The sequence below is a fragment of the Aethalodelphis obliquidens genome, unplaced genomic scaffold (assembly GCF_003676395.1).
Source record: "Aethalodelphis obliquidens isolate GAN/ISIS:26980383/991018 unplaced genomic scaffold, ASM367639v1 scaffold59, whole genome shotgun sequence".
In the NCBI taxonomy this organism is placed as follows: Eukaryota; Metazoa; Chordata; class Mammalia; order Artiodactyla; family Delphinidae; genus Aethalodelphis; species Aethalodelphis obliquidens.
Genome location: NW_020838003.1, coordinates 5,934,747 through 5,951,934, shown reverse-complemented (window position 1 = coordinate 5,951,934; position 17,188 = coordinate 5,934,747). Strand labels below are relative to the sequence as shown.

The following is a 17,188-nucleotide window of genomic DNA, read 5'->3' as shown; positions in this document are numbered from 1 at the left end:
AGGGTAAGAAATACAATAAGGAACATACCACTAGAGACACACCACTCTCAGTGTGTCTCCAGCAGCTCTTCCCATGATAAGTCAATATGAAAATCTCATTATATACAGCCACTATGGAAAACAGTATGGAGGTTCCTCAAAAAACTAAAAATAGAATTACCATATGATCCAGCAATCCCACTCCTGGGCATATTCCAGACAAAACTATAATTCAAAAAAATACATGGGGACTTCCCTGGTGGCACAGTGGTTAAGAATCTGCCTCCCAAAGCAGGGGACACAGGTTCAAGCCCTGGTCCAGGAAGATCCCACATGCTGCAGAGCAACGAAGCCTGTGCGCCACAACTACTGAAGCCCGCACGCCCTAGAGCCCGTGCTCTGCAACAAGAGAAGCCACCACAGTGAGAAACCTGCACACCTCAATGAAGACTAGCCCCCGCTCGCCGGAACTAGAGAAAGCCTGTGCACAGCAACGAAGACCCAACGCAGCCAAAAAAAAACACAATAATGAGAAATCCGATGATAATGGGAAGTGGAGATTAATATTTTATATAGGATGGTTACAGAAGGGCTCTCTGTTTAATGTGATATTTGAATAAGAATGTGAGCCAGGCAAATTAGCAAAGAGCATTACAGACAGATGGGACAATGAGTCCAAAGACCTGAGAAGGAAGAACACTTAGTGCATATAAAGAAGGGCAAAGAGGCCATTATGGCTGGAGTAAGGGAAATGAAGGAGAGCAACAGAACCAGCTGTAATATATCAATAATTCATCTATAATAATTATAATCATACCTAATCATCATTGGAGTCTTTTACACATAGTTTTTAAACTAGCACATGAGAGAGGGAAATTTAGAAAAATTTCAAATTGGTTACCCTGCAAAAATTCCCTGTGTTTTAGCATTTTTCTTTATATAATCAAATTGTTTCAATAATGCAAGCAATACTCTGAAGTACAGCATGTCAATCTATGAGTTAAAAATAATTTACATTAGATTTCAATAATTTTATATCCATTACTCTCAAATATGATACAATACCAACTTCCATACAGAAAGCAGTGTCCTACTCAGTAGATGTGAATACTCTTTGGACAAGTCTGCGGGAATATCCTTTTGACGAGACTCCAGCTGGAGCACTGATGTTCAATCCTAAGAACTATGTGTTAAGAGGAACACACAGTAGTGGGTCCAGTTTTCTAATTATATCCCTTACCTGCCAACAACTTAGCATGCTTTAAAAGAATTCAACTATTTCCACACATGCCATAGTACCTACTATGGCTTAATATGCGTAATAGAAAACTGATTCCATTAAGTCAAGATATTTTTCATACTAGTATTTTTTGTTTAGTAAATGCTAAAAAATAAGATTAGGAATAAAGAAAGTCAAAAAATATCAATAAGATGTATCTATATTAGATATGAAAGAATTTCAGAGGGCATTTGTATTGTGGAGAAAAGAAAGCTAAGTTGACATGCAAAATGAAGGCCAATTTCTTCCAAGAAATTTTAAAAAGCAAGTTTTAAATGTCGTTTTTTTAATAAGATAAAAAAGAAATACTCAGAAAACAAGCCAAATGTGCACTGGAAAAATAGAGAACTTGCCTATAGTTACTTAAGCAATTAAAATAAAACAAATAAAACTGCAGCATTAAACATGCTGCAAAATGTGCACATTCAATCCAGCCAAGTTGGTTACACCCACTCCCACTAGAAAAACAAAATGTAAGATAAAATGGGAAACTAATGAGCTCAGCTGCAGGGGCTTGTTTGTTTGTTTTTTAATTCCATCCATTTGCTCAAAACGTAATTTCTATTTTACCCTATGTCTTTTGTTGGATGTAAGGGGAATCAAATGTTCCTAAACAAGATTCTGAATAAGCTCTAAAAATGCATAATACAAGCTTCATTTGTTCTAATGCACATCTGGTGTATTCTGCTTTCACATTTTTGACAGGTTAATCATTTGTCTTCATGTTTAAAGAACACAAATGTTTTGCCAGTGCTGTTAAGCAGATCGTGTGGGGCTGAAAAGAAAAAGTTAGGGAAGGAGAAAGGTCTGCCTGGTTTTCCAAGATGATTTGTTAAGCAAATTGTGGGGGCTGGGCGGAGAGAACATACCTAGGTAACTTGACCATGGTATACACAAGCTATGATTCATTATGAAAGCAGAAACAAAGCCCACTAGTAAAAATAAACATTTTCAAAAGAAACTTTTCTTATTTGAAATAAAGAAATAAGTTATCTGAAAACCTTTCAGTCCCAAATTTTGCAATGAAAATGGTAATAAGAAACCTCAACGCTAAAGAGAATTGAGGCCAAAAGAGTTATTCAAAGAATGGATAAAGCAGCAAAGGTAACAAAATTAATTTCTGTGAAAAACCAGTTAACCGTGCAAAGCGAGGAGCAAGCTGAATACAGATATATTCAGTATTCAGTTTCAGTTTTAATTGACTATATTTAATATTGTTTGGCTTTGTTGAGCTTGAATTTAATTAGAAAAAAATACGAGAATTATTTTTAAATTCAACTGCAACTCTGGTTTAATTTTCAAAATAATGTTCAATTTCAGGTCCTACTTAGGAAAGAATGTAAGTGTGCTTCCATGAAAACACACACTACTGTATTGGAAATCCCTAATAAAAAGTGTCAAACCTCAGTCCAATATCTCAAAAGGATGTGTTATTCAATGCAGGCTATCAAGAATAAACAAAACACTAGTACAACAAAACTGAAGAGTACATTTGAATTTGCTTACAGCATAGAACATGATCTATAATTCAGATGAGCATTAGTGGCTATCATGTATGAAGAATTTTTTTTAGCTCAACTAGAGTTAAAATTTGAAGACCAATCTACTAAAATGATTTTAAAATACTTGCTCTTTTACCTCATAAAATTTTATTTGAAATAACGTCTATCTATAGCAGATATCCAGCACCATCTAAAAGAAACAGTGTCTGCAAATGAACTTACTTTTCTTCCCAAATCTACTCCGTTTCCATTAATGACATCAACTTATTAGGAGAGATTCCAAGGTTTAAATCTCAGCATCATTTGACTCTTCCCTTTCTCTCTCTCAACATGTCCATTCCTAACTACTTAGTGCAAAGTCCTATTATCTTTGACATCTGTCCTCTTCACTCCAGTCTCATTATGAAGACTTTAGTTTAAACATTACCTTTATTAGTCTCTGGCAATTGCACCTGAACTGGTCTCCCTGCATCTACTTTTGATTCATGCCAATACATCTTACAAACTCTTGCTAAATTAAAGCTCTGGAGAATCCCCCACCTTAAAAACTTCTAAGAGATTCCTGCTGAATACAGAATAGAAGTCCAAATTTATTAGGATCTTATTCAAGATTCTGCTCAACATGGCATCAATCTACCTGTCCAACATATTCTCTTTCATTTCATAGGGGTACCATTCACTACAGCCAAAGAGAACTAATTGATATTTCTGGGATGTAGCCTATAATTTCTAACTTACTTCAGTGGCTATGATTAACAGATTCTTTCCACTTAAAATAAAATCCCCCTTAATCTGATCACCAAATTATTCAAGGTACAGTTTAAATGTCACCCCCTTCAGGGTGCCTTCTCTGATTTCCCCACCTATGTATAAATTCCTCCTCTACTGAACACCTACAGCACCTTGTGAATTTATCATATAATACTTCATACTTTATAACAAGGCTATTTATGTAGCACCCTTACTTCTCTTACTAGGTTTCATAAGGGGGAAATATCCACAAGGGAAAAGTTGCTCAAGGGAAATAACTGCAGAACCATACACAGTAAGCATTCATACATATATGTTGAATGCTAACATAAATGAGCATACATGTTATATTGATAAAGAGGTATAAAATAGTATGATGATAACATACGTAGTGGGTAATATGTTCCACTAATTTAAAACTAGAATATGGCCTAAATTTAAAGATCTGGTATTATAAAGTCACTAGGTCTTCAAATTACATTAAATCACCAATATTAATGCCAAAGAAAAAAAATAATAAATCCATATGTTCCTATATAACACAAAACTCAAACACCAGAACATATTATTTATTCTACACATATATTAGCAATTTTGTTTTCTAACTAAACATATATATAGAAGTTGTTGATAGCATATTGAAATAGTAAAAGAATTCTCCCTTACTTCGAGTAAGCTTAGGAAATCTGTTTTTCAGTTTCTTCCTTAATGGATTAAGCTCCGGCATTATTTCTGGAACAGCTACATAAAAGTCTGGTTGAATTTCATCATCCAAAATCTAAAAATCAGGGGGGAAAAGATATCCTTAGATTGTATAAAAAGCTTTATCCTTCTAAAAATAAAGTCTAATGTAGCAATAATTTCCCTTATAATTTAGAAAACAGCTATTAAGCACAATTCTTTAACCACAAGGATCATTTGAACACATTTATCAATTATGAAAACCATCAGAAGCAAAACATTTTCTGATGTTTTCTTTTAAAAATAGCCACATCCATTAAAAATAAACAAATAAACAAACATTTAATGGGCTTAATTCTTCCATGGCGTTATGTTTGGCAAAGTGTTACAAGCTAGAACATATCACTGATGTGTACATGGCTCATACAGTCCCACAAAGTTGAATTCATATGTCCATCAAAACTGAAGGAATATGTTGAAAATTTTGGAATAGATCACATGTAAAATTAATAACCACTAGCTGCCAAATCACTAGCAACTACACTGTTTTCCTAAATTTGGAGCATCAGGAGAACTGAGTCTATAATTATTTTCACAAAGAATTGAAACCAAAATTCTCTTTGCCTCCAAAAAATGAAAGAGGAGTGGAATGGTCAAAGACAAGTTTACTTATAGTTTATTATCCATACTCTATTTCTATTCTAAGAGCAAAGAAAATAATTTCAATTTTTAAAAGACATTTTAAATTAATTCAGGCAGGCACCCAAAATAATTGTTTTACTCCTACAGTATACTCCATTTAAAAATTCAGTTGATTATAAAATGAAGCAACTTTTTAGAACAATACTGCCTGGACAACAAATGTTTTACCAATGATTTTTTTGCATAAAGTCTTATCACAGTATGTCATTCAAAGCCTTGGTTTGGGGTTACACGCTGAACTGTAAAAACCTGGACCCTGGCAAAATTAAGTGTGATTCTGGAATTTTATCTTCCTGTTACTATTTCTTCTTTTTACAAATTCTTTACTCCCTAAACAACATACTGTGCTCCCCTCAACAATAACAACTTACTTTAAAAGAGAACTTATAACATGCCAAGCATTCTGCTAAGCATCATACATGGTTTAGTTCATCAAGTCTTTACAATAAATCTACAAAGAAAGTACTATTGACCACACATTCCAGATAAGGAAATGGAGGGCTTAAGGAGGACGAGTCAATCTGTGCACTTTTAAGAGGCAGACCCAGAACTGAAACACAGGCAGTGTGGTTCCAGAACCAGGGCTCTCATCACTAGAAACATGAAAGCAGAGGCAACTTTGAAATGTAAAAGAACTGTATGTGACATTTCTACTCCAACATCTTCTAATACTGATTCTAAAACATGTTCCTTTGAATTAAATTTAAAATTATGTTTGAAAGTTATGCGATAGTTAACCTTAAGATCATATCATTCAATAAATATAAAACTATATGGATGAAAAGCATGCATGCTTTAGAGACAAGTAAAAATGAAACTATTTAAAAATCCCTCAGAACCAAGCATACTTGTGATATTTCACAAGTATTGTAATTAAAGCAAAATGAATTTAGTAAATAAAGTCTTACCTAAGAAATGACTAAAAGTTCAGTAAATTCATCCTACATTTACCTATTATAAGCACTAAGTAAAACAGTATTGATATTTAATTAAAAAATACAAGAATGTGTAAAAAAAAAATTGCAGCCATGATACTATTTACAAAACTGTACTGAATTTACTTCACAACCTGAATACCTTTTGAAAATAAAATGGATGAGTTTTAAAAGATACCAGGGGGTAATCTGCAAGAATATATTGGTTTTTATGCCTTATATAGGTGGCATTTTTCCCTCTAATAATAGATCATCAGTGGGGCACCTAAAGAGAAATTCTGTACCTGTAAATTTTACTTACCAAATAATTTCAAAATGCACCTGGTTTCCTTATTTGGGTTACTTTTTTCAAAATATTTTATTTAATGAACTTAATGATACAGAATACTTTCTGCTCCCATACCATTTCTTTCTTGAGAAGTAACTTCTTACTTAACATTTAAGGAGTGGAGATATCTATTCAAACTCCACTGGTGCTATGACTGTTCTATAAGATACTCTTATGCTTGCGGAAGAAAACAGATGGAAGGCAGTACACAAGTTTAATAAGAATAGTTCGTTCTCTGACTCCGGGGTCCAAGCTACACTCTCAAATTCCAAAGAATATGTGGTATTGTTTATTTTTTAATATTAAAAGAATTTTAATAATCTTACTAAATTAAAATTTATGATACATGAGAGAGAATTGGGTACCACCCTCTGACTTTGACCTAGAAGCTGTATGAAAGTACAATCTCTTCATATTTTCCATTAGTTCTGCTCCCCAAAATAATTCTAGAGATTCTCCTTAAAAATCCAGAATCCACACCAAATTTAGAGAACTACTGGGGTAGAAAAAAAGACACTACAAGCACTGTTGTGCTTGGTCCAGTTAATGGTCCAGTTAAAACTTCTCCCAAATCAAAATCTGGATACAGGACAAAAGACAAATTTTCATATCACTTCCTCCAGTTCTAAAAACAAAACAATAAGTATTCCACAGTCTAAAGGATTAAATTTAGAAGAGAAGATTTTAGAGAATGTTAGGGAAATCTTTTGTATTTCAGAAATAACTCCCAAAATTCAACAGATGTGCCTCTTCTCCCCACGTCTTTTTTTTTTTTTTTTTTTTTTGGCCACGTGGGATCTTAGTTACTTCGTCGGTGAAAGTGAGGAGTCCTAACCACTGGACCACCAGAAAATTCCCCTCCCCACCTCTTAAAAAAAAGAAAATGTTGTCTTTGTTTCAAATGGGTTCCACAAATTCTTTGTTATTTTCCCAAGGCAGGCTATATAATCATTTTTTTGCCTCCATGCTAAGCCTACATTACTTGAACTGATGAAGTTGGGGAGGTAAAAGTTAAGAGTAACTAAAAGTACCATACTATAGAGGTCAGATACTATCCTTTGTGATCTACTAAAGCAAATCACGCTTTTCACTCCAAGAAAGCAAAACAAATATCTGACCTTCAAAACGTGAATAGAGATATCCATGTGTGCTACCTTTTGCACTTCATCTCAAATCTCACATTCAAAACCAGAAAGAGTCATACTGCCCTTTCCAGTCTACCCACAGAACTCTCACAAACATATAGGAAGCAAAGAAAAATAAATCACAATATAAATCAAGCATAGTTAATATAAGAAAGTCTGGATAGTTTTTTCTTAGCTTGATTTTGAGACTCAGAAGAGTAGGAAAATTTTCCCCTGTTCTGTAAAGCTCTACTAACCATTGATCAAAAGATATGAGCAGAGTGGTTATGTTCCACATGTAATAAATCAACAGATGGCAAAGATAACAGAACAATTTCTATAACTAATGAACATGAAAACAATACTGTACCTTCTGAATCAGATTAGTTCCTCCTGCAAATGCAGCTCCATTTTCTTCTGCTATTTTTATCTCTGATGCATTCTACCAAAACACAATAGTATGAACATCAATCTTTAAGCAAATTCAGTCTGCTTTCAAGTATTTGTCAGAAATAATACCACAGTTCAAAATAAAAACTGGGTTTTTTTTTTTTTACTTTTAATTGAATGTGCATCAATTTTCAACTAGATGTATCAGAGATATTACATCCAGAACAAGTTTAGTTTAGAGGTGATTAAAGTGTTTCTTGACTTAACATATGAGGAAACACATCAAAATGGCATATTAGGAACCCACCAAGTGGTCCTTAGTCTCCAATGTTATCAATACATCATCTTCCAAAAGTAAAAGATTAAAATATATTTAGTTTTGCTAATTTAAATGGAGACATTTTATCAAACCAATATACAAGAGTAAAATTTTTTTAATTTAAGAAATGAGAACCAAAATTTAGCCTATTGTCTGAAAATTCAAAAGAAAAATGCACAGTATTAGGGTTTTTTTTTTCTATATGTTCCATTCATGCCATTTGGTTTTACTGTGAAAACATATCACTCCCTTATTTACTCAAGTTTTGTGGCATTCCAAGAGCTATATTCTCTACTTTCCTAGGAAAAGAGTAAAGAATTTCTTCATTGAAAGTGAGACAGAGAGGAATCAAAACACCTTATAAAACAAATTCATGAACATGTTATAAACAAATGTTTACAATACAAAAAGAATGACAAAGAGCTGTATTACTACACTTGTTATCGCCTTGACTTTCTTGACTTTCCAGACTAGACCATTTTAAAAGTGTGGTTTCTATGTCTTCATAGCACTAAATGGGCCCACTGCTTTAATGTCAATGTTATTCTTGTTTGAAGAGCTTCAGTAGGAAGCAGCAGCTAGTAGGATAAATTCTATACTTCTCTTCAGTTTCTTGTGAGAAACATAATATGGTAGATGCATAATGATGAAGTTAACGATGTGGCTTAGCTCTTTCTCAAGCTAATCAGAAGGACCAACCTCAAATAAGTCATCTAATTGCTTTGAGCTTCATGTAGGGAAAATAAGTCTAGAGGAATGCTAAGGTTTCCTCTAACTCTACTCATTCAGTTATTCTTTTTTTTTTTTTTTTTTGCGGTACGCGGGCCTCTCACTGTTGTGGCCTTTCCCATTATGGAGCACAGGCTCCGGACGCACAGGCTCAGCGGCCATGGCTCATGGGCCCAGCCGCTCCGCGGCATGTGGGATCTTCCCGGACCGGGGCACGAACCCGTGTCCCCTGCATCGGCAGGTGGACTCTGAACCACTGCGCCACCAGGGAAGCCCTCATTCAGTTATTCTAATCATTGACTAATGTGATATGTAAAAAAAATTAAACGATATAAAAAGTTGACGAAGGTTACTCACCCCTGTAAATACAGCAACTTTACTGGTCTCTGAAACAAATGGGTGTGGCAAACTAAGAACACTGGCAAACGGCTCCACTCTTTTCTAAATACACAACAATGGAAAATCAATTATGAAAAATTCATTCAGCTTTTCTATATCTGAAATATTCACTGGTTACACTTTAAGGCATAAGAGATTATATTTCTTTTGTAAGAAATCCTAATAAAAATCTAAATCTCTCTCCCCAGCTCCATACTTCCACGGCACTTGGCTTCTATCTCTACGTCGTTCATCACAGTCTCTCACATATTAATAACAGATGAGTTTGCACAATCCATATCTTCCCCAGCACCTAGTACAATGCTTTCCACATGATGGATGCCAATAAATGTTTGCTGCCCTGAATTAAATTCAAAAGAACATGGAATTTTTTTAATAGCATCAAGCAGGACATGTATATAGCTATGCATATTGAACAATATCCAGCTGATCTGTTCAGTAGGTCACCCCTAATTTCCATCACTGGCTCTAAACAATCAGGTAAATCAGATGATATTAACTTTAAATCCAAGATTGATTGCCAAACCTGAAAGGCTCTTCTGAGTAGGTCTATTTTGTAATTACCTGGACCACCCACCACTTTCAGATATATTTGGGAAGCCAGTTGGAAAATCCCAAATAAATAATGGAATGCATGTGAGGCGCCCTAATACAGGTGGAGTTTCTACAGGGCCTCAGAATTAATATGTTCAGTCATTGGGTCAAGGACCTGTCTAGGCCTATGGCTCAGATCTCTTAGGGAGACGTCGCAGGGAAACAAGTTCTAGGCCCATAGTTTTGGTGCGGCCTTAAGGTCTGGAAGAAAGAGAAAAGGAGTTGCTCCCTAATTAAACTGATTGAAAGATTATATTTTTAGAAAAGCTTTGCATAGAGATAAGCTCCTGAGAATTTCTTTTCAGACAAGAAGGCACAAACTCTTAAGCACACTTTATATCAGACATGCAACTCAGTTTTACTGACTGGCATTCCTTTGCCATTAACATGTCACAACTGACTTCAGTAAATTTTTCAATGGCAAGCAATCACAATAGCATCCCCTGGGGGAATGTTGGCTTGTTTTACAAGCACTCTATCAATAACAAAAAATGTCTCAGGAAAACAACTGTACCCTTCCAATGTTATTAGTTTACAAGTGGCTTCCATTTATGAAATGAAACCTGTGGCCATACAAGACTTCGTTATAAACTACATTAATGGTTGACTGAGAAAGTGATTATTTTGGACAGTACAACAATTTAAAATAAAAGAACAGTAACACTATGTTATAAAATAAAATTACAACAGGGCTGGTATGAACTATAATAAATAAGAACTAAGAAATGAGACAGACCTTGGTTCAAATCCTAACTCCACCCCCTACTCTGTGACCTTGAGCAAGTTACTTCACTTTCTGTGTCTCAGCTTCCTCTTCTGAGATTATTATAGAATTAAATGAGCAAATGCATGCAAAGCATTTAGCACTGTGGCTGGTACACAGAAAGTTTCCAGTAAATGTTGATCGTTATTATTAAACTCTTACCAAATCCTTCACTATCACCTCATTTAATCCTCACTATAACCAAATGAACTAATAAGCATTTTATCCCCCTTTATAAAGAGAGGAAAAAACTGAGATTTAGAGAGGTTAAACCAGAAGCTTAAAGAGCAGGTAACTTGTGATGCCAGGATTCTGGCCTGTACTGTAACCCGACTCCAGAGCCTATGCTCTTAAGCACTATGCTGTCCTGCCTCCTTCTACGTGCTCAATTAATTGTTGTCGTTGAGGTTGTTAAATTGTATTCAAAACTATATACCTTCTAGTTTGACCCAAAAAAGACATTCTCGGAGTAAAAATTAAAATATCATCTCCAAAAAACTCAGACTTAAGTGAGAAGCTTATAAAATTTAGAGCTGTAATGGACCTCAAATCTAATCTAGTGTTTTTCCCACTTTTAGAATTTTATAAACAAGTCTTCCATGGAACTGCAATATATAAACAGACAAAGTAGAAAGGTTCTGGCTGAGATGAGAGTAAGGGGCTTGGAACTCCACGCAAACTTACTCTCAACTTTAGGATTCTAAGGAACACATCTGAAGGCTACTAAGCTAATCCAAAGTCCTCATTTACAGAGAAGGAACAACATACCCAGGCAGCCTAAGTCATTTTTCAAAGTTACAGCAATACCTCAATTAATTTTAACACTACTTTTATTGAAATTTATACCAGTGACTTTCAGATGAAGAGGAGATATATGTTCATCAACTCTGCAGAGTATATTCAACATTTTATGTTATATTTGGAAAATTAAGACAAACAAACATATTTTTCAACCTAAAGTTCAGAAAGAGCACAAGATTTTCTAAAAATTATTACAGGAGACAAAAATTGTTTAAATGAAGAAACGGCAATTCTTTTAACCACTGTTCACAAATAAATTTTAATTGAGTCTACATACCTTCTTCCCCAGTGTCATATCCAGTGTCAAATCAAGATAGACACCTTGCTTTGGATTAGTAAAGTCCAGAACTTGAAATTTCTTAAGTAAGTGAATAGCTTTCTCCACCTCGTATATCTGCCTTGGATATAAGCGTTTTAGGTAGACGTCATCTTCAGGTTCACCTTCCATAAAGGGATATGACTTTATTTTTTCTATCTCATCTTTTTTCTCATCCGATGCTTTTTCTTTGGCACCTTTTTTTGTTTTCTTTGCAGGCCTTAAACAAAAAATTCAAGATCAGTTATCTCAATATGTAGTCCAAGAGACTTAAAAAAAAAGGCAATGGGGCTTCCCTGGTGGCGCAGTGGTTGAGAGTCCACCTGCCGATGCAGGGGACATGGGTTCGTACCCCGGTCCGCGAAGATCCCACATGCCGCGGAGCGGCTGGGCCCGTGAGCCATGGCCGCTGAGCCTGCATGTCCGGAGCCTGTGCTCCGCAATGGGAGAGGCCACAACAGTGAGAACCCCGCATACCGCAAAAAAAAAAAAAAAAAGGCAATGTACATTAGACCAAAAAAAGACAAAAGAAAAGTTTATTTTAATTCAAAAGCATAGATTATTTTATAGTTTTTCTAGTGCAACAAATATTAAGTGAACTTTTGAACTGTTTGCAATTGATACAAAGTTGGATAAGGCATTGATGTTGCTCTCCAGAAACTTAGAGGAGACAGACATGCAAAGAGATAATTTCAATATGATGTGGTAAATACTTTAAGAATGTTATCAGGGCCATAGGGAAAAGACATTAACCCTGCCTAGGAGGAAGGGAAGAGTTCTGAAAGAGATGACCCCAAAATCAATTCCTGAAGGATAAGGAAGAATTAGCCCAGATATATACCCAAGAGAAATGAAAATATATGACCACACAAACACTTGTACACAAATATTCATAGCAGCATTACTCAAAAGAGTCAAAAAGTAAAACAACCCAGATGTCCATCAACTGATGAATGGATACACAAAATGTGGTATATTCATACAGCAGAATATTAATAGGCAATGAAAGGAAATGAAGCACTGATACATGCTATAATTTATATAAACCTTAAACACATAATGCTAAGTGAAAGAAGCCAGTCACAAAAGCACCACATGTTGTATGGTTCCATTTATAGTAAATATCAAGAATGGGCACATCTATAGAAACTGAAAGTAGATTTGGTGGTTGTCTAGGGCCAGGGGAGAGGGTTAAGGAAATGGGGAGCGACTGCTAATGGGCCTGAGGTTTTGCGGGAAGATAATGAAAATGTTCTAAAACTGACTGTGGTGATGGTTGCACAATGCTGTGAATATACTAAAAACCACTGAATTGTACACTTTATATGGGTGAATTGTTTGGTACGTAAATTATATGGCAATAAAGCTATAGAGTTATCCAGGCAAAGAAACAATGTAATAAAAGTACTGAGGCATGATAAACAGAATGGTACATAAGGGGAGCTATTATAAGTTCTAGCTGACTAGAGCAGGGGTTGGTAAACTTTTTCTGTAAGGGATCAGAGAGCAAATATTTTATGGTCTCTTGTCTCAATGACTCAACTCTGCCATTGTAATGTGAAAGCAGCCACAGCCAATTCAAAAATGAATGAGTGTATCTCCGTTCCAATAAAACTTTATTTACGAACACTGGTTTAAATTTTATAATTTTCATGTGTCACAAAATACTGTTCCTTTTTTCCTTTTTTTCCCCTAATCACTTAAAAATGTGAAAAACATTCTCAGCTCATGAACTGTACAAAAATAGATGGCAGGCCAGATTTTTTGGCCCACTGGCCATATTTTGCTGACTGCTGAACCAAAGGTAAAGCAAAAGGCAGAAAACAGCAGCACATGAGGCTGGCAGATCTAGATCACAGAGAGCCTCCTCTAGAAGCAATGAGAAGCCACTGAACAGGAGTGGGATCTGTATTTGAGGTAGAGTATTCTGGCTGCAATATAAGGGATGGATTTGACGGAAGCTAGATTGGAGACAATTAAGAGACAACTCGCTCCCTCTCTTCTTGAGGAGGTATGACAGCCTGAACCAGAGCAGTGATGGTAATAGGCTGGACAGATTACAGAGATATTTTACAAGGTAAATATTGAAGATAGGGAAAGGGGAAAGAGAAGACTCTAGAATACTTCGTAGGGTTCTGGCTTGGGTGACTAGAGTAGTATCATTAACTAAAACCAGAAATAAAGAAAGCAAAACAGGTTTCTTATGAGGAAAGTAGTCACAGAGATGAGTTCAGTTCGGGTAAACAGAGTTTGAGTGTGGGGTTAGTTGCATCACCGGCCCCAATTCCTTACCCCCTCTCTCTATTCAAGTCCCTCTGCTAAGTGACTCTGCAGTTCCTCCCAATTAAAAGGGTGGAGTATATTTCTCAGTGCCTTGATTTGGTCATGTGACTAGCAGACCGATAGAATAAAGCAAAAGTGACAGTTTCTATGCTCTAAGCTTAAGGCATGAGAGGCTTCATCTGTTTCCACTTGTAAGTTTGTATTTCTGCCATTTTCATAAGAACAGGACCGGGGTAGCCCAAGGTGGGAGGAGGCGAGAAGTGTGAAACACAGCTGCCCCACAGAGCCCTTAGACTGGACAATTCTCAGCTGACCTGCAGTGGACTCATGGAGGCACAGCAAGCCCAGCCAAGGTCATCAGAGACACCCATCCAAACCTAGCTTAGCTCAGCTCACCCAGAGATGTGTGGGCAATGATAATTAATTATAAGGGAGTTCGTTACATAGCAAATGCTAACAAGATGCTTACAAACTAAGAAAATATGTTCAACAGAAAATTACAGGTAAGAGTTTGAAGTTAAGAAGTCAGAGCTAGAGATGATATATTTTCTCAGCATTCATTCAAGTCACACCTTTAATCTTTTAACCACAGAAGTTTTAAATTAGTGAAACAATATTTTAGAAAGATGTCTGGGTTCTAAGGTAGACACAATAATGGCTTCCCAAAGATGTCCGTATCTACCTGGCAAAAAGGACTCTGCAGATGGGATTAAGGTTAAAGAACTTGAGATGGGGAGATTATCCTGGACTACCCAGGTGGGCCCAAATCACACAGTCCTTGAAAGCAGAGAAACTTTCCCCTTTCTCATCCGCATCTGATAGAGATGGGAAGAGACAGGAGAAATCTGAGCATGAAAGGGACTCAATATGCCATTCCTAGCTTTGAAGACGGAGGAAGGGGGAGCCATGAGCCAAGGAATATGGGTAGCCTCTAGAGCTGGGAATGCAAGGAAACAGATTCTCCCCTAGAGCCTCCAGAAAGGAACGAAGCTCTGATGACTCCTTGATTTTAGTCCAGTGAGATCCATGTCAGAATTCTGACCTACGGAACTGCAAGATAATAAACTTGAGTTGTTTTAAGCCACGAGGTTTGTGGTAATTTGTTACAGCAGCAACAGAAAACCAATATGGGGTCCTAGAAAATTTACGCAAAAGAAATGGATGACAGTAAAATGATATTTTAAAAAAGAACCTCAAAAACTAATCCAACATATAATTCCATTCTCACTTATAGCACTGGATGAATCCTTATTACCATAGCTAATAAGAGTATCCTCCCAACTAATAAGCAATTTGACCAAATAGCAGATAATTACAGTGCTCATTTTTAATGGGACACAGGTGTCCTACCACTGGACTGCTGACAAGTCTAAGTAGGTGCCTGAGTGGATGATGTGACATGCAATGGTATTTGGGAGTACACCACAAAATCCTGAAACCTTCCAAACTGGAGAAATCACATTTTATATTTAGTAAAAGAGCAATGAGGCCAACAGAAGAAGGAGCCTAGAGAGCCTGTTTTAGTAATAAACTCTCTAAGATTAACAAAGGAATAAATATTGTAACTATAACCTACAGATTTACTTTATGTAAATGCTGATTTCACCACTATATTTTTAACCATGACTGAACCTGTCCATTTAATTTGCAATTAGTAATATGAAGTCCCCAGAGGCTAAAATATGATTTTTAAAGTAATAAATATTTGCAAAACCCAATATAAGTCTGATACATAATGAGACTGAGTTGGGATATACAGCAGTTTACTTATTTATACTTTAGACCTTGTTTCACAAAATATTTGAGACGGTTCAGTGAAAATATTAAGTTACAAACAGAACACTATTTTAGTAAAAAGAAAAATAAAGTACATCATTATAACACAGAGCAAATAGGACTTTAAGGAAAATACTGTCTTCCAAAATTAATAAAAAACTGCAATTGAATAAAATCTGAGAATAATAATTAATTTTATAAACCCACCACCTGTTGTTTTCCATGACACTCCAAAAACTGTCTGCCTTTATTCATAAGAATCACATCCAGAAGAACTCTGTTGTTCATGCAATTATGTAAGGCCCTATCAGGAGAACTTAAATACTATGATTCTCAGAGAATAAAATAATCATATTAGAAAGGTTTTGGGGAAGGTGAGGGAGAAACACCTGGCAGTCTGAATTAGCGAGAACAGAATTTAGCTATAGTTACCTGGGTAACTAAACCACACAGATTAAATGAGTAATAAGAGACTGTTTTCAGGTAATAACTTTCTCCCTGCTTCACCTGTCTCCTACCTCCAAGAGAATGAAAGGAAAAAATAATTCCACGGTCATACCCAAATAAAACAAGATAAGAAAAAAATCAGTGCTATAATAAAGCTCACTTCAAGATCCTTGAAGATCTGTGACCCCAGAGATCCAAGTCCTTTTAAGGCTGAAGAAGCCTTTACTTTGAGGAATTCGGGTGGAGGTAGGAGGGTACACAACCTCAGTCAAACTAAACTGAACTGAACAGAACTAAAGAGAAAATGCCTAGGGCATATAACTATTAATGGAATGCCAATGTTTGGAATTCTTACTTCTCAGTGTAATCACATAAATAAAATCACAAACACCCACCTTTGATGCTGGTTTATTCATTAAACTTAAATGCAGGGACTTCCTGGTGGCACAGTGAATAGGACTCCGCGCTCCCAATGCAGGGGGCCCAGGTTTAACCCCTGATCAGGGAACTAGATCCCACACACATGCTGCAACTAAAAGTTCGCGTGCCACAACTAATGAGCCCACCTGCCACAACTAAGACCCCAAGCAACCAAATAAATAAATAAAATAAAATAAATGCAGAAGTTCTGCTTATACCTAAAATGTAAAAACTGACAGAATAAAGCCTAGTCAATAATGATACAAATAAAAGCTGGAAAGAGCATTAACAATGACAGAGTCAGATAAAATCACAACTTTTCTTGAACGCATCACAGAGCTGAGATCGTAGGGCAACCAAACAGGTCTGAAATCTCCCCACAACCCCACTCCATATGCATACAGCCAGGAGGGTCTCACCTGTAGCAGAGAATAAGAGGAAGGCAAGCAGGCAGGAAAAAAAATCAGCTAAACTTTTAGCACTAACGTATAAACCCCCTGAGAGATCCAGACACAAGGGGAGTTCACACTTACTGCGTGGGCCTTTTCCACAGACCTCCACCAGATGCTCCCGGGAAAGACGGGAGCAGGCCGGGGGACTAGGGAGCCTCCTTCAAGGGTGCAGTATGGAGAAGATCAGCTACTACAGCCGGAGAGGCAAGTAACCCTGAC

General features: G+C 36.2%; 1 protein-coding gene across 12 annotated transcripts in view; it reads right to left on the bottom strand.

The window, feature by feature from the left end:
* MRPL1 (mitochondrial ribosomal protein L1) overlaps positions 1-17,188 on the bottom strand; it is a 101,604-nt gene that overhangs the window by 40,147 nt on the left and 44,269 nt on the right. For all 12 annotated transcript variants that reach the window (XR_003428880.1, XR_003428879.1, XR_003428881.1 and 9 more), the window contains 4 exons: positions 11,553-11,811; positions 9,076-9,159; positions 7,651-7,722; positions 4,177-4,288 (listed from right to left, as the gene is read on the bottom strand). Coding sequence is in view for 8 of the 12 variants with exons in the window: in XM_027087679.1 (XP_026943480.1) it covers positions 4,177-4,288; positions 7,651-7,722; positions 9,076-9,159; positions 11,553-11,811 (527 nt within the window). In the remaining 4 variants the exon portion in view is untranslated. The remainder of the gene's footprint in view (positions 1-4,176; positions 4,289-7,650; positions 7,723-9,075; positions 9,160-11,552; positions 11,812-17,188) is intronic.